This window comes from Arachis stenosperma, chromosome 9 (genome assembly GCF_014773155.1).
Source record: "Arachis stenosperma cultivar V10309 chromosome 9, arast.V10309.gnm1.PFL2, whole genome shotgun sequence".
Classification (NCBI taxonomy): Eukaryota; Viridiplantae; Streptophyta; class Magnoliopsida; order Fabales; family Fabaceae; genus Arachis; species Arachis stenosperma.
The window spans coordinates 72175885-72194214 of NC_080385.1; the positions used below are offsets into that span (position 1 = coordinate 72175885).

Here is an 18330-nt window from a genome sequence, read left to right on the forward strand (position 1 = left end):
TCGTCCATAAATACTTCTGTGAACTTCTTAATCATATCTGAAAAAATGGAAAGCATGCACCTTTGGAATGTTGCAGGTGCATTGCACAATCCAAAGGGCATTCTCCTATAAGCAAAGACACCATATGAACAAGTAAATGAAGGTTTTTCCGGATCCTTGGGGTCTACAACAATTTGATTGTAGCCCGAGTATCCATCCAGGAAGCAATAATACTCATGTCCTGCCAATCTTTCAAGCATCTGGTCCATGAAGGGTAGGGGAAAGTGATCCTTCCGGGTGGCTTCATTAAGTTTTCGGTAGTCAATGCACATACGCCATTCGGTCACTATCCTTGTGGGTATCAATTCATTCTTCTCATTTGCCACAATAATGATCCCTCCCTTCTTAGGGACTACATGCACCAGGCTTACCCAAGGGCTGTCTGAGATGGGGTAGATCACCCCTGCTTGCCACAATTTCAACACTTCTTTTTGAACCACTTCATTCATAGTTGGGTTCAGCCTCCTTTGTTGTTGTCTTGAGGGTTTGGCATTCTCTTCAAGTAAGATTTTATGCATACACATTGAAGGACGGATCCCCTTTAAATCTGCAAGTGTCTAACCTATGGCATCCTTGTGTTGTCTTAGCATTTGGATAAGTTCCTCTTCTTGTTCCTTACTCAGACTTGAATTTATGATTACTGGGTGAGTGTTGTTAGCTCCCAAATATGCATATTTTAAGCTGGGTGGTAAGGCTTTCAGCTCTAGTTTTGGTGACTCTGCATCTTTGTTGTCTGTGGTAGTTGGCATGATTGAGTTCCTCATGGTTGCTCGTGGTAGTTCTCCATCTGGTGCTTGTTCCAGCTCAATGCTTTCTCCACATTATTCTTCTTTCATGACTTCTTGAACTATCTATTCCATGGTGTCTATCAGCATGCATTCTCCTATGGATTCTTTGGGGTAACTCATGGCTTTAAAGACATTGAAGACCATTTTCTCTTCATGCAATCTCAAGACTAGTTTCTCTTTCTGCACATCAATGATGGCTCCAACAGTAGCTAGAAATGGTCTTTCTAGGATAATTGACATGTTGGCCTCTTCTTCCATGTCCAGCATAACGAAATCAGTAGGGAAAATGAATTCTCCTACTTTCACTAGCAAGTCTTCCACCATCCCATGTGGAGACTTAAATGTTTTGTCAGCCAATTAGAGTACCATTCTTGTTGGCTTGGCTTCCTCAATCTTCATCCTTCTCATCATGGTTAGGGACATAAGATTTATGCTAGCTCCCAAATCACATAAAGCTTTCTCATTTGTGATGTCCCCTATGATGCAGGGGATTTGAAAACTCCCTGGGTCTTTCAACTTTTGAGGCAGCTTCTTCAGTATGATGGCGCTACATTCCTTAGTCAATACTATGCTTTCTTTTGCCTCCCAGTTTCTCTTTTTGGTTATAAGCTCCTTTAAGAACTTGGCATAGAGTAGCATTTGTTCTAATGCCTCAGCAAATGGTATATTGATTTGGAGCCTCTTGAAGATCTCTAGGAACTTAGAGAACTGGCCATCCTTCCCATCTTTTCTCAGTCTTTGTGGGTATGGTGCCTTTGGCACATAGGGCTTCAAGACTGGTTTTGGTGGAGGTAAAGCGGGGATCTCCCCTTCATCCTCGTTCCCATGCTTTGATGCAACCTCTTCATGATTATCTTTGCTTTGGGTTCCTTCCTCTACAACCTTCCCACTTCTTAGAGTTATGGCTTTGCATTCCCCTCTTGGGTTAGCCATGGTATCGCTTGGAAATGTGTGTGTGGGAAGTGGGATTTGCTTGGACAAAATTCCCACTTGTGCTTCCAACTTTGAGATTGTTACGCCTTGATTTTTCAGATTTAACCTGTATTCCTCTTGATTAGCATCTATCCTTTTGTCAGTTTGTGCTTATCTGTCCATGAGGGTAGAGACTGCTCCTGAAATCTGGGATGACAGTTGTGCTATTGCAGCTTCCATCCTCTCAAAGTTGCTATTGATTTCGCATGGTTACATAGTTGAGGATGGTGCATCTTGATTGAGGTTGTTGTGTATGGGTTGGTTGTTATGGTATGATCTGTTTTGTGAGTTATGGTAGGGTCTATGGTTCCCTGTTTGATGGTTGGGGTTGTGGTTGGGATGCTGATTTGATGAATAAGGCTTGTTGTGGTCTTGGTTGTGGTTTTGTTGATTTCCCCACCCAAATTTTGGGTTGTTCTTCCAACCTGAGTTGTATGTCTTAGAGTGTGGGTCATATGGTGTTCTGGATGAATTGTTCACATAATTAGCTTGTTTCCAGTCACCTTCAGATTCTGGTGCATTCCCTTCTTGTTGAGGAGTTTGGTCTTGAATGACTGAGGCTTGGTTGGCATCCATCCTCTTGGTTAAGGCTGCTATTTGTGCTGTAATTGCCTTGTTCTGAGCTAACAAAGCATCTATAGAGTTGAGTTCTAGCACTTCTTTCTTCTGAGTCCTTTCTGAGGCATAGAAATACTCATTTTCAACTACAGTTTTAATGACATTTATGGCCTCTTCAATGGTTTTCTTTTTGTTGAGTGAGCCTTCTGAAGAATGATCCATTGCCTTCTTTGCTTCATAGGATAGTCCCTCATAAAAGATATGTAGTTGTACCCATGATGAGCGGATAATTTGTACGCTTTTTGGCATTGTTTTTAGTATGTTTTTAGTAGTTTGAGTTAAGTTTTTAGTATATTTTTATTAGTTTTTAGTTAAAATTCACTTTTCTGGACTTTACTATGAGTTTGTGTGTTTTTCTGTGATTTCAGGTATTTTCTGGCTGAAATTGAGGGACCTGAGCAAAAATCTGATCCAGAGACTGAAAAGGACTGCAGATGCTGTTGGATTCTGACCTCCCTGCACTCGAAGTGGATTTTCTGGAGCTACAGAAGCCCAATTGGCTCGATCTCAACGGCGTTGGAAAGTAGACATCCTGGGCTTTCCAGCAATATATGATAGTCCATACTTTGCCTAGGATTTGATGGCCCAAACCGGCGTTCAAAGTCATCTTCAGATTTCCCAGCGTTAAACGCCGGAACTGGCACCTAAATGGGAGTTAAACGCCCAAACTGGCATAAAAGCTGGCGTTTAACTCCAAGAAGAGTCTCTACACGAAAATGCTTCATTGCTCAGCCCAAGCACACACCAAGTGGGCCCGGAAGTGGATTTTTATGTCATTTACTCATCTCTGTACACCCTAGGCTACTAGTTCTCTATATATAGGACCTTTTGCTATTGTATTTGAATCTTCTGATCTTTGGAATCTTTTGATCTTTAGATCTTTTGATCACTTTGGGAGGCTGGCCATTCATCCATGCCTAGACCTTGTTCTTATGTATTTTCAACGGTGGAGTTTCTACACACCATAGATTAAGTTGTGGAGCTCTGCTGTACCTCGAGTATTAATGCAATTACTATTGTTCTTCTATTCAATTCCGCTTGTTCTTATTCTAAGATATTCATTCGCACTCAAGAACTTGATGAATGTGATGATTATGTGACACTCATCATCATTCTCACTTATGAACAAAGTGACTGACAACCACTCTTGTTCTACAAGCAAACGAGGCTCTAATGTTTATCTCTTGGATTCCTGATAACACGATGCATGGTTGATCGCCTGACAACCGAGCGCTCGCCTGACAACCGAGCGCTCGCCTGACAAACGAGCCAGCCATTCCGTGAGATCAGAGTCTTCGTGGTATAGGCAAGAACTGATGGCGGCATTCAAGAGAAGTCCGGAAGGTCTAACCTTGTCTGTGGTATTCTGAGTAGGATTCAATGATTGAATGACTGTGACGTGCTTCAAACTCCTGAAGGCGGGGCGTTAGTGACAGACGCAAAAGAATCAATGGATTCTATTCCGGCCTGATCGAGAACCGACAGATGGATAGCCGTGCCGTGACAGGGTGCGTTGAACATTTCCACTGAGAGGATGGGAGGTAGCCACTGACAACGGTGAAACCCTTGCATAAGCTTGCCATGGAAAGGAGTAAGAAGGATTGGATGAAGACAGTAGGAAAGCAGAGAGACGGAAGGGACAGCATCTTCACACGCTTATCTGAAGCTCTCACCAATGATATACATAAGTATCTCTATCTTTATCTTTATGTTTTATTCATTCATCATCTATACCCATTTGAGTCTGCCTGACTAAGATTTGCAAGGTGACCATAGCTTGCTTCATACCAACAATCTCCGTGGGGTCGACCCTTACTCGCGTAAGGTTTATTACTTGGACGACCCAGTGCACTTGCTGGTTAGTTGTGCGGAGTTGTGATAGAGAGTTGAGATTGCAATGAGCGTACCATGTTGATGGCGCCATTGATGATCACAATTTCGTGCACCAAGTTTTTGGCGCCGTTGCCGGGGATTGTTTCGTGTATGGACAACTGACGGTTCATCTTGTTGCTTAGATTAGGTATTTTTTTTAGAGTTCTTAAGAATGAATTCTAGAGTTTGATGATGATCTGTTGAAGTCTGGCTGGCTGTGAAGCCATGTCTAATCTTATTGGACCGAGGTTTCAACTGATCCTCACAAGAGCTTGTTGATCTCTATCAATCTTGCTATTGGAGCAATGATCTGCTAAGGCTTGGCTGGCCATTGGCCATGTCTAGTGTTTTGGACCGAAGCTTTCTTTGAAAGCTTGGCTGGCTGTGAAGCCATGTCTAATTCCTGGACCGGAATCTTAGACTAGCATTGCAATGATTCCTGGAATTCAAATTAAGAATTCTGAAACCTTTATTTTCTATTTTCATATAATTTTCGAAAAAGCACAAAAAATTTACAAAACCATAAAAACCAAAAAAAAAATATTTTATGTTTCTTGTTTGAGTCTAGTGTCTAAATTGTAAGTTTGGTGTCTTGCATGCATTGTTTATTTGATCTTGGTTCTATTTTCAAGTCAATAGTACAGGGAACTGAAGATTCAGAACATGCAGCAGAAGAATTACACAGAAAAAGCTGGGCGTTCAAAACGCCCAGTGAAGAAGGACAGATTGGCGTTTAAACGCCAGCCAGGGTGCCTGGTTGGGCGTTTAACGCCCAAAAAGGTAGTACATTGGGCGTTAAACGCCAGAATGTGCACCATTCTGGGCGTTTAACGCCAGGATGGCACAAGAGGGAGGATTTTGTTTTCAAAATCAATTTTTTTTAAGTTTTCAAAGTTTTTCAAAATCAAATCTTTTTCAAATCATATCTTTTCAATCAAATGTTTTCAAAATCAATTTCTTTCCTTTTTCAAAGATACTTGCTATCAATTAATGATTTGATTCAACATTTCAAGTATGTTGCCTTTTCTGTTGAGAAAGGTTTAATGTTTGAATCATATCTTTTCTTGATAGCCAAGTTATTAATTTTTTTTAAAATCAAATCTTTTTAAAATTATTTTCAAATCATATCTTCTCCATCACATATTTTTTTTAAAAACCAATCATATCTTCTTAACCTCATCTTTTTCAAAATAGTTTTCAATCAAATCTTTTTTATTTCTAATTTCAAAATCTTTTTCAAAAATTAATTGATCCCTTTCTCACTCTTGATTTTCGAAAATCAAATTAAAGTTTTTCAAAATGCTTTTAAAATCTTTTTAATTAATTTTCGAAAAATTTCCTCCTCTCTTCTCACATCCTTCTATTTATGGAGTACCACTCTTCCTCAAATGCACAATTCGAACTATACCCCACTAAGTTCGAATTCTCTACTTCTTCCTTCTAATTTTCTGTTCCTCTGACACCTCAAGGAATCTCTATACTGTGACATAGAGGATTCCACATTTTCTTGTTCTCTTCTCTTTCATATGAGCAGGAACAAAGACAAAAGCATTCTTGTTGAAGCTAACCCTGAACCTGAAAGGACCTTGAAGCGAAAGCTAAGAGAAGCTAAGGCACAACTCTCTGTAGAGGACCTAACAGAAATCTTCAAAGAAGAAGGACCTATGGCAGCCGAAAACAACAACAATGCAAACAATGCAAGGAAGGTGCTGGGAGACTTTACTGCACCTACTCCCGACTTCTATGGGAGAAGCATCTCTATCCCTGCCATTGGAGCAAACAACTTTGAGCTTAAGCTTCAATTAGTTTCTCTAATGCAACAGAATTGCAAGTTTCATGGACTTCCATTGGAAGATCCTCATCAGTTTTTGGCTGAGTTCTTGCAAATCTGTGACACTGTCAAGACTAATGGGGTTGACCCTGAGGTCTACAGACTTATGCTATTCCCTTTTGCTGTAAGAGACAGAGCTAGAACATGGTTGGACTCTCAACCTAAAGAAAGCCTGGACTCTTGGGAAAAGCTAGTCAATGCCTTCTTGGCAAAGTTCTTTCCACCTCAAAAATTGAGTAAGCTTAGAGTGGAAGTCCAAACCTTCAGACAGAAGGATGGAGAATCCCTCTATGAAGCTTTGGAAAGATACAAACAATTGATCAGAAAGTGTCCCTCTGATATGCTTTCTGAATGGAGCATCATAGGTATTTTCTATGATGGTCTCTCTGAACTATCCAAGATGTCTTTGGATAGCTCTGCTGGAGGATCTCTTCATCTGAAGAAGACGCCTACAGAAGCTCAAGAGCTAATTGAAATGGTTGCAAATAACCAATTCATGTACACTTCTGAAAGGAATCCTGTGAACAATGGGACAAGTCAGAAGAAAGGAGTTCTTGAGATTGATACTCTGAATGCCATTCTGGCTCAGAACAAGATATTGACTCAACAAGTCAATTTGATTTCTCAAAGTCTGTCTGGAATGCAAAATGCACCAAGCAGTACTAAGGATGCTTCATCTGAAGAAGAAGCTTATGATCCTGAGAACCCTTCAATGGAAGAGGTGAATTACCTAGGAGAACCCTATGGAAACACCTATAATTCTTCATGGAGAAATCACCCAAATCTCTCATGGAAGGATCAACAGAGACCTCAACAAGGTTTCAACAACAATAATAGTGAAAGAAATAGGTTTAGCAATGACAAGCCTTTTCCATCATCTTCTCAGCAACAGACAGAGAATTCTAAGCAGAACCCCTCTGACTTAGCAACCATGGTCTCTGATCTAATCAAAACCACTCAAAGTTTCATGACTGAAACAAGGACCTCCATTAGAAACTTGGAGGCACAAGTGGGACAGCTGAGCAAGAAAGTTACTGAACTCCCTCCAAGTACTCTCCCAAGCAATACAGAAGAAAATCCAAAAGGAGAGTGCAAGGCCATCAACATGGCCGAATTTGGAGAGGAGGGAGAGGAAGTGAACGCCACTGAGGAAGACCTCAATGGGCGTGCACTGACCTCCAATGAGTTCTGGTGCACGAAATTGCAATAACACTTTTGCAACTCCGCACAACTAACCAGCAAGTGCACTGGGTCGTCCAAGTAATAAACCTTACGCGAGTAAGGGTCGATCCCACGGAGATTGGTGGTATGAAGCAAGCTATGGTCATCTTGTAAATCTCAGTCAGGCAGACTCAAATGTATAATGGTGATGAACGAAAATAACATAAAGATAAAGATAGAGATACTTATGTATATCATTGGTGTAAGAGCTTCAGACAAGTGTATGAAGATGCCTTCCCTTCCGTCTCTCTGCTTTCCTACTGTCTTCATCCAATCCTTCTTACTCCTTTCCATGGCAAGCTCGTGTAGGGTTTCACTGTTGTCAGCAGCTACCTCCCATCCGCGCAGTGAAAGCTAATGCTCTTACACTCTGTCACAGTGCGGCCAATCACCGGTTTGGTTCCCTCCCCTACCGGAATAGAATCACTCTTTTGCGTCTGTCACTAACGCCCAGTAGGTTACAGGTTTGAAGCACGTCACAGTCATTCAATCATTGAATCCTACTCAGAATACCACAGACAAGGTTTAGACCTTCCGGATTCTCTTGAATGCCGCCATCAGGTCCTGCCTATACCACGAGGATTCCGATTAAAGAATCCAAGAGATATTCACTAAGCCTCAGATGCTTGTAGAACAAGAATGGTTGTCAGTCACCTTGTTCGTGAGTGAGAATGATGATGGGCGTCAATCATCACATTCATCAGGTTGAAGAACAAGTGATATCTTGGATAAAGAACAAGCGGAATTGAATAGAAGAACAATAGTAATTGCATTAATACTCGAGGTACAGCAGAGCTCCACACCTTAATCTATGGTGTGTAGAAACTCCACCGTTGAAAATACATAAGAACAAAAGTGATCATTGGTTTCGGCCCCAGAGAGGGAACCAGAAGAACCAAGATCTGATCTAAGAACTAGATGTCCCAAAAGATGAAAATACAATAGTACAAGGTCCTACTTATAGAAAACTAGTAGCCTAAGGCGTACAGAAATGAGTAAATGACATAAAAATCCACTTCCGGGCCCACTTGGTGTGTGCTTGGGCTGAGCAATGAAGCATTTTCGTGTAGAGACTCTTCTTGGAGTTAAACGCCAGCTTTAGTGCCAGTTTGGGCGTTTAACTCCCAATTAGGTGCCAGTTCCGGCGTTTAACGCTGGAATTTCTTGAGGTGACTTTGAACGCCGGTTTGGGCCATCAAATCTTGGGCAAAGTATGGACTATTATATATTGCTGGAAAGCCCAGGATGTCTACTTTCCAACGCCGTTGAGAGCGCGCCAATTGGGCTTCTGTAGCTCCAGAAAATCCACTTCGAGTGCATGGAGGTCAGAATCCAACAGCATCTGCAGTCCTTTTTAGTCTCTGAATCAGATTTTTGCTCAGGTCCCTCAATTTCAGCCAGAAAATACCTGAAATCACAGAAAAACACACAAACTCATAGTAAAGTCCAGAAAAGTGAATTTTAACTAAAAACTAATAAAAATATAATAAAAACTAACTAAAAGATACTAAAAACATACTAAAAACAATGCCAAAAAGCGTACAAATTATCCGCTCATCAAGTTCCCTAATGAGGAACCATGGGAATCTGAGGCTCAAAATGAGACCATAGAGATTCCATTGGACTTACTTCTGCCTTTCATGAGCTCTGATGAGTATTTTTCCTCTGAAGAGGAAGAGTATGTCACTGAAGAGCAAGTTGCTAAATACCTTGGAGCAATCATGAAGCTAAATGACAAGTTATTTGGAAATGAGACTTGGGAGAACGAACCTCCTTTGCTCACCAAAGAACTGGATGACTTGTCTAGGCAGAAATTACCTCAAAAGAGACAAGACCATGGGAAGTTTTCGCTACCTTGCACCATAGGCACCATGACCTTCAAAAAGGCTCTGTGTGACTTAGGGTCAAGTGTAAACCTCATGCCCCTCTCTGTAATGGAGAAACTAGGGATCTTTGAGGTGCAAGCTGCAAGAATTTCACTAGAGATGGCAGACAATTCAAAGAAACAAGCTTATGGACTTGTAGAGGATGTTTTGGTGAAAGTTGAAGACCATTACATCCCTACTGATTTTATAGTCCTAGAGACTGGGAAATGCATGGATGAATCCATCATCCTTGGCAGACCCTTCCTAGCCACAGCAAAGGCTGTGATTGATGTTGACAGAGGTGAGCTGATCATTCAAGTGAATGAAGAATCCTTTGTGTTTAAGGCTCAAGGATACCCCTCTGTCACCATGGAGAGGAAGCATGAAGAGCTTCTCTCAAATCAGAGTCAAGCAGAGCCCCCACAGTCAAACTCTAAGTTTGGTGTTGGGAGGCCACAACCAAACTCTAAGTTTGGTATTGAACCCTCACATTCAAACTCTAAGTTTGGTGTTGGGTGGTTCCAACATTGCTCTGAGTATCTGTGAGGCTCCATGAGAGCCCTCTGTCAAGCTACTGACATTAAAGAAGCGCTTGTTGGGAGGCAACCCAATGTTATATTTTATCTACTTTCTTTTGTTATTTTATTTTATTTTGTAGGTTGATGATCATGAGAAGTCACAAAATCAATTGAAAAAGCAAAAACAGAATGAAAAACAGGAAGAAAAACAGCACACCCTGGAGGAAGAACCTACTGGCGTTTAAACGCCAGTAAGGGTAGCAGGTGGGCGTTTAACGCCCAGTCTGGCACCATTTTGGGCGTTTAACGCCAGAAAGGGGCACCAGACTGGCGTTAAACGCCAGGAAAGGGCAAGAACCTGGCGTTAAATGCCAGAAATGGGCACCAGCCCGGTGTTTAACGCCAGAATTGGCTCAAAACGTGATTTTGCATGCCATATGGTGCAGGGATGACTTTTCCTTGACACCTCAGGATCTGTGGACCCCACAGGATCCCCACCTACCCCACTACCCTCTTTCTTCTTCACCCATTCACCAATCACTTCCATACCTCTTCCCCAAAAACCCTTCACCTATTAAATCCCATCTTCTCTTCACCACTCACATCCATCCTTCATAAAACCCCACCTACCTCACCCTTCAAATTCAAACCACTTTCCCTCCCACACCCACCCATACATGACCGAACCATGAGCCCCCCCTCTCCTATATAAACCCTTCTTCACTCCTTCATTTTCACACAACCTAAACACCACTTCTCTCCCTCTTTGGCCGAACACAAAGCCATCCCCTTCTTCCTCATTTCTTCTTCTTCTACTCTTTTCTTTCTTCTTTTGCTCGAGGACGAGCAAACCTTTTAAGTTTGGTGTGGTAAAAGCATTGCTTTTTGTTTTTCCATAACCATTTATGGCATCCAAGGCCGGAGAAACCTCTAGAAAGAGGAAAGGGAAGGCAAAAGCTTCCACCTCCGAGTCATGGGAGATGGAGAGATTCATCTCAAGGGTGCATCAAGACCACTTCTATGAAGTTGTGGCCTTGAAGAAGGTGATCCTCGAGGTCCCTTTTTCACTCAAAAAGAGTGAATATCCGGAGATCCGACATGAGATCCGAAGAAGAGGTTGGGAAGTTCTCACCAACCCCATTCAACAAGTCGGAATCTTGATGGTTCAAGAGTTCTATGCCAATGCATGGATCACCAAGAACCATGATCAAAGTGTGAACCCAGATCCGAAGAATTGGCTTACTATGGTTCGGGGGAAATACTTGGATTTTAGTCCGGAAAATGTAAGGTTGGCATTCAACTTGCCTATGATGCAAGGAGATAAACATCCTTACACTAGAAGGGTCAACTTTGATCAAAGGTTGGACCAAGTCCTCACTGACATTTGTGAAGAGGACGCCCAATGGAAGAGAGATTCAAGAGGGAAGCTGGTTCAATTAAGAAGGCATGACCTCAAGCCCGTGGCTAGAGGATGGTTGGAGTTTATTCAACGCTCAATCATTCCCACTAGTAACGGGTCCGAAGTTACTCTAGACCGGGCCATCATGATTCATAGCATCATGATTGGAGAAGAAGTTGAAGTTCATGAGGTTATAGCTCAAGAACTCTATAAGGTGGCGAACAAGTCCTCTACCTTGGCAAGGTTAGCCTTTCCTCATCTCATTTGTCACCTCTGTTATTCAGTTGGAGTTGACATAGAAGGAGACACCCCCATTGATGAGGATAAGCCCATCACTAAGAAAAGGATGGAGCAAACAAGAGACCCCTCTCATTATGAGATCCCTGAGATGCCTCAAGGGATGCACTTTCCTCCACAAAACTATTGGGAGCAACTGAACACCTCCCTAGGAGAATTAAGTTCCAACATGGGACAACTAAGGGTGGAGCACCAAGAACACTCCATTCTCCTCCATGAAATTAGAGAAGATCAAAGAATCATGAGAGAGGAGCAACAAAGACAAGGAAGAGACATTGAGGAGCTCAAGCACTCCATAAGACCTTCAAAAGGAAGAACAAGCCGCCATCACTAAGGTGGACCCGTTCTTTAATCTCTTTGTTCTTTATTTTCTTGTTTTTCGAAAATTTATGCTTTATGTTTGTCCATGTTTTGTGTCTTATGATCATTAGTGTCTTAGTGTCTATGCCTTAAAGTTATGAATGTCCTATGAATCCATCACCTTTCTTAAATAAACAATGTTCTTAATTGAAAAAGAGAAAAACTGCATGAATTTTGAATTTTATAACAGATTGATTATTTTGATGTGGTGGCAACACTTTTGTTTTCTGAATGTATGCTTAAACAGTGCATATATCTTTTGAATTTGTGATTCATGAATATTGGCTCTTGAAAGAATGATGAAAAAGGAGACATGTTACTGAGGATCTGAAAAATCATAAAAATGATTCTTGAAGCAAGAAAAAGCAGTGAATACAAAAAAAAAGGGAAAGAAGAAAAAGCGAAAAAAAAGAGAGGAAGAGAAAAAGAAAGAAAAAGAAAGAAATAAAGTTGTGATCCAAGGCAAAAAGACTGTGCTTAAGAACCCTGGACACCTCTAATTCGGGACTATAGCAAAGCTAAGTCACAATCTGAAAAGGTTTACCCAATTATGTGTCTGTCGCATGTATGTATCCGGTGGTAATACTGGAAGACAGAGTGCTTTGGGCCACGGCCAAGACTCATAAAGTAGCTGTGTTCAAGAATCATCATACTTAACTAAGAGAATCAATAACACTATCTGGATTCTGAGTTCCTAAAGAAGCCAATCATTCTGAGTTTCAAAGGATAAAGTGAGATGCCAAAACTGTTCAGAGGCAAAAAGCTAAAAGCCCCGCTCATCTAATTAATACTGATCTTCATAGATGTTTTTGGAATTCATTGCATATTCTCTTCTTTTTATCTTATTTGATTTTTAGTTGCTTGGGGACAAGCAACAATTTAAGTTTGGTGTTGTGATGAGCGGATAATTTGTACGCTTTTTGGCATTGTTTTTAGTATGTTTTTAGTAGTTTGAGTTGAGTTTTTAGTATATTTTTATTAGTTTTTAGTTAAAATTCACTTTTCTGGACTTTACTATGAGTTTGTGTGTTTTTCTGTGATTTCAGGTATTTTATGGCTGAAATTGAGGGACCTGAGCAAAAATCTAATCCAGAGACTGAAAAGGACTGCAGATGCAGTTGGATTCTGACCTCCCTGCACTCGAAGTGGATTTTCTGGAGCTATAGAAGCCCAATTGGCGCGCTCTCAACGGCGTTGGAAAGTAGACATCCTGGGCTTTCCAGCAATATATGATAGTTTATACTTTGCCCAAGATTTGATGGCCCAAACCGGCGTTCAAAGTCACCTTCAGATTTCCCAGCGTTAAACGCCGGAACTGGCACCTAAATGGGAGTTAAACGCCCAAACTGGCATAAAAGCTGGAGTTTAACTCCAAGAAGAGTCTCTACACGAAAATGCTTCATTGCTCAGCCCAAGCACACACCAAGTGGGCCCGGAAGTGGATTTTTATGTCATTTACTCATCTCTGTACACCCTAGGCTACTAGTTCTCTATATATAGGACCTTTTGCTATTGTATTTGAATCTTCTGATCTTTGGAATCTTTTGATCTTTAGATCTTTTGATCACTTTGGGAGGCTGGCCATTCGGCCATGCCTAGACCTTGTTCTTATGTATTTTCAACGGTGGAGTTTCTACACACCCTAGATTAAGGTGTGGAGCTCTGCTGTACCTCGAGTATTAATGCAATTACTATTGTTCTTCTATTCAATTCCGCTTGTTCTTATTCTAAGATATTCATTCGCACTCAAGAACTTGATGAATGTGATGATTATGTGACACTCATCATCATTCTCACTTATGAACAAAGTGACTGACAACCACTCTTGTTCTACAAGCAAACGAGGTTCTAATGTTTATCTCTTGGATTCCTGATAACACGATGCATGGTTGATCGCCTGACAACCGAGCGCTCGCCTGACAAACGAGCCAGCCATTCCGTGAGATCAGAGTCTTCGTGGTATAGGCAAGAACTGATGGCGGCATTCAAGAGAAGTCCGGAAGGTCTAACCTTGTCTGTGGTATTCTGAGTAGGATTCATTGATTGAATGACTGTGACGTGCTTCAAACTCCTGAAGGCAGGGCGTTAGTGATAGACGCAAAAGAATCAATGGATTCTATTCCGGCCTGATCGAGAACCGACAGATGGATAGCCGTGCCGTGACAGGGTGCGTTGAACATTTCCACTGAGAGGATGGGAGGTAGCCACTGACAACGGTGAAACCCTTGCATAAGCTTGCCATGGAAAGGAGTAAGAAGGATTGGATGAAGACAGTAGGAAAGCAGAGAGACGGAAGGGACAGCATCTTCATACGCTTATCTGAAGCTCTCACCAATGATATACATAAGTATCTCTATCTTTATCTTTATGTTTTATTCATTCATCATCTATACCCATTTGAGTCTGCCTGACTAAGATTTGCAAGGTGACCATAGCTTGCTTCATACCAACAATCTCCGTGGGATCGACCCTTACTCGCGTAAGGTTTATTACTTGGATGACCCAGTGCACTTGCTGGTTAGTTGTGCGGAGTTGTGATAGAGAGTTGAGATTGCAATGAGCGTACCATGTTGATGGCGCCATTGATGATCACAATTTCGTGCACCAACCCACTCATTGAACATTTCTGGTGGGCATCTTCTTATCAGATCTTTGAATCTCTCCCAGGCCTCATAGAGTGTTTCTCCATCTTGTTGTCTGAAAGTTTACACCTCAGCTCTCAGCCTGTTGATTCTTTGTGGAGGGTAAAATCTTGCAAGGAATCTGTTCACGACCTCCTCCCATGTAGTTAGGCTATCCTTGGAGAATGATTCCAACCACTTTGCTTCCTTATCTCTGAGTGAGAAAGGGAACAAGAGTAGTTTATTTATGTTAGGGTGAACCACGTTGGATTTTACAATATCACATATCCTCAAGAATGTGCTAAGATGTTGATTAGGGTCTTCTTGGGCACTTCCTCCATATGAGCAATTATTCTGAGCAAGTGTGATGAGCTGAGGCTTCAGCTCAAAATTATTGGCATGAATTGTTGGCTTAGGATGCTACTGCCACAATTTTCTGGGTTTGGGTTGATGTAGGAGCCTAAGACTCTCCTTTCTTGCCCATCATGATTGACTGGGCCTCCTCTGGCATGGTTATGAACTTCTTCCTCATGGTGATTCTCCATATTCTCCTCCATGTTCGTTTCAAAATACTTTTCCTCTTCCTCAATACCAATGACTCTCTTCCCTCTTGCTTCCCTCCTAAATCTAAGAAAGGTCCTCTCAGGTTCAGAATCAAAGGAAGTTGAAGCCCCGCTTCTCCTACCTGTCATACAACCAATCAAGGCAAAAAGCAAGAAAGAAAATGGATGAAGAAATTACTTTTGTTAGAGTAGTTGTTAGTGTTAGTGGTGCAATTGTTCGAACAGTTAGAAGAGTGAAAATATGGACACTAAATAAAATAATCAAAGAAGAAGGAAATAGAGCTCAAAATAAAATGAAAAAATGCTAAATAAAAGAAATTAAAATAACAAGGAATTTAAATTGCTTAATCTAGCGCTCCAATCAATTTAATCACTGTCAAATTTAAGTCAATCCCCGGCAACGGTGCCATAAAACTTGATGAAGCACCCACATGTATATATTCGCATATTTTCTACATTGAATAAAGTTTTTCAGATTTTCTATGAAATCTCTTTATCAAGACGCATTAATCTGAAAACGCAAAAATTCATCGCCCGATTATTAATCTACAGATCGGTGAAAGTGAAAACCAAATTCAACGCCAGACGTGGTCCACAAGAATGAAAACCAAATTCATCAAAGATCGGCCAAGCGAGGATCAAACTCTACAAAATCGGCATGATGAAAAGCGATAAAAACAGAATAATACAAGAAGTTATAAAAAGCGATCCATGAATCGAGGCCTGACGAGGTCTGAAACAAAAAATGGACTACTAGAAATAACTTAGAATGGACTAACGTAAAAGAAGTCAGACCAGATCAAAGCGACAAAAACTTATAAAAAGTAATCCCTAAAAAGAAGTTTGGCCAGTCCTAAAAAGTGGATTACTAGAAATAACTTCCAAAGGGACCGACATGAAGAAGTTGGCCCAAGCTGATTTAAAACTACAAAATTATAAGAAGTAATCCATAAAAGAGAGTTGACAAAGGTCCAAATAAAATGGATTACTAAAAATAACTTAGAAGGGACCGACATGACGAAGTTGGCCTGGCAAAGCTACAAAGAAGTTATAAAAAGTAATCCATAAAAAAAGAGACCTAGCAAGGTCCAAATAAAATGGATTACTAAAAATAACTTATTCAAAACCAGGGGAGCTCTACCGATATCTTATTCAAAACCGCTTTCGACAAACTCGGCTTGGAAGAAAAAGAACTCAGAGCATATCCAGACAGCCTGTTCGGGTTAGGAGATACCCCGGTTCAACCAATGGGATACATCCCGCTCCACACAACTTTTGGAAAGGGAAGTCAGTCAAGAACACTCAAAATAGATTACATCATCGTTGACGTAAGCTCAGCCTACAATGCCTTAATAGGTTGGGCAACGTTAAATCAACTCGGCGCAATAGTCTCGACTCCGCATCTATGCATGAAGTTCCCAACCGCAGAAGGAATAGCCGCAGTAAAGGCAGATCAGAAGATGGTGCGCCGCTGTTACAACGAAAGTCTAAACCTCAAAGGCAGAGGAGAAGAATTCCACACAATCGAGCTCGGTGGAGTTCGGAGGCGGGAGGAGCTCCGCCCACAACCTGAAGGAGAAATAGAGAAAATCTAGATCAGGAACACCCCGGACCAAACAACCAACATCGGCACACTCCTAAAAGGGGACATAAAAGAATCACTCATACAGTTCCTACGCGACAACGCCGACCTTTTTACGTGGAAGGCCGCAGACATGCCAGGCATAGATCCCAAACTAATGTGCCACAGGCTGGCAGTCTATCCAGGATCTCGGCCGATACAACAAAGGCGCAGAAAGCTAGGACCAGAACGCTCTCAAGCAGTGGAAGAACAGGTACGAGCTCTACTGGAGGCAAGCTTCATAAGAGAAGTCAAATACCCGCTATGGCTTGCTAATGTCGTTTTGGTAAAAAACTCAAATGGGAAGTGGAGAATGTGCACCGACTATATCGATCTCAACAAAGCTTGCCCGAAAGATCCTTATCCGCTCCCAAACATCAACACACTGGTAGATGCCTCCTCCGGACACAAATACCTCTCCTTTATGGACGCATACTCGGGATATAACCAAATCCCAATGTACCCACCCGACCAAGAAAAAACCTCTTTCTTAACCCCAAAGGCAAATTACTGCTACATTGTTATGCCCTTCGGTCTCAAAAATGCGGGAGCCACTTACCAAAGATTAATGAACAAAGTTTTTTTGGATCACATCGGAAAGATCATGGAGGTCTACGTAGATGACATGCTAGTGAAAATGCAAAACGAAGAGATGTTATTATCCGACCTGACACAAGTATTCAACACCGTAAGACGACACGGCATGCGACTCAATCCCACGAAATGTACCTTCGCAGAAGAAGCTGGTAAATTCTTGGGTTTTATGATCACACAGAGAGGAATCGAGGCAAACCCGGACAAGTGCAGGGCCGTACTCGACATGAAAAGCCCGACTTGTATCAAAGAGGTACAACAACTTAATGAGCGGTTAGCAGCCTTGTCCAAATTCCTGGCGGGATCAACAATAAGATCTCTCCCCTTCTACGCCACTCTAAGGAAGGGAAAGGAGTTTGAATGGACAGTTGAATGCGAGCAAGCCTTCCAAGACTTCAAAAAATTTCTGGGATAGCCACCTATATTAAATCGGCCACGGGAAGATAACCACTCATCTTGTACCTCGCGGTGGGAAATCGGGCAATAGCCTCAGCACTGGTCCAAGAAGACAACAGTGGGCAACAACCCGTATACTTTATCAGCAAAGCGTTACAAGGGTTCGAGCAGAACTACCAGAAAATAGAAAAGTTCGCTTACGCTCTCATAATAACATCTCGATGACTTCACCCATATTTCCAGTCTCACACCATTATAGTTCGGACTAACCAGCCCATAAAAGGAATCTTACAGAAAACAGACTTGGCAGGCAGAATCATGCAATGGGCAGTCGAGCTGTCTGAATTCGACCTTCAATACGAAACTCGGACGGCCATCAAGTCTCAATATTTGGCCGACTTCATTGCAAAATTTACGGACACACCGGAAGTCCCCGCAGAATGGAATCAATATGTGGATGGCTCCTCGAATAAAACGGGAAGTGGCGCAGGCGTAATAATTGAAAGCGACCAGGGGACCCAAATCAAACTCTCCCTCAAATTCGGGTTTCCTGCCTCAAACAATCAAGCGGAATATGAGGCACTATTAGTTGGTTTGAAACTGGCTAGGGAGGTTGGAGCTCAAAAACTTATCAACTTCAGCGACTCACAAGTAGTCACTTCACAAATAACAGGAAGCTACCAAGCCAAAGATCCCACTATGAAAAAGTACTTGGACAAAACCAGGAAACAGCTCGGACAACTCAGAGAGTATGA

The 18330-nt window shown here is 41.7% G+C and overlaps 1 protein-coding gene and 1 non-coding gene across 2 annotated transcripts; both read right to left on the reverse strand.

Moving 5' to 3' along the window:
- Positions 1-890: 890 nt before the first annotated feature.
- Positions 891-1760, reverse strand: LOC130949600 (uncharacterized). Its single transcript, XM_057878273.1, has 2 exons — positions 1395-1760; positions 891-1163 (listed from the first exon to the last, which is right to left on the reverse strand). The coding sequence occupies exons 1-2, from the start codon at positions 1758-1760 to the stop codon at positions 891-893; spliced, it is 639 nt and encodes a 212-aa protein (XP_057734256.1).
- Positions 1761-6358: 4598 nt separating this feature from the next.
- Positions 6359-6466, reverse strand: LOC130953406 (small nucleolar RNA R71). Its single transcript, XR_009075577.1, has one exon. It is a non-coding gene; the product is annotated as a small nucleolar RNA R71 (small nucleolar RNA).
- Between the last annotated feature and the right edge of the window lie 11864 nt (positions 6467-18330).

Excerpts from the sequence above, each read along its gene's own strand:
- LOC130949600 (XM_057878273.1), bottom strand. The coding sequence starts at position 1,760 with ATGGCTAACCCAAGAGGGGAATGCAAAGCCATAACTCTAAGAAGTGGG. Across the intron at positions 1,164-1,394 it reads GGGAGGCAAAAGAAAGCATA|TCTCCACATGGGATGGTGGA; the intron begins GTATTGACTAAG and ends AAAACATTTAAG.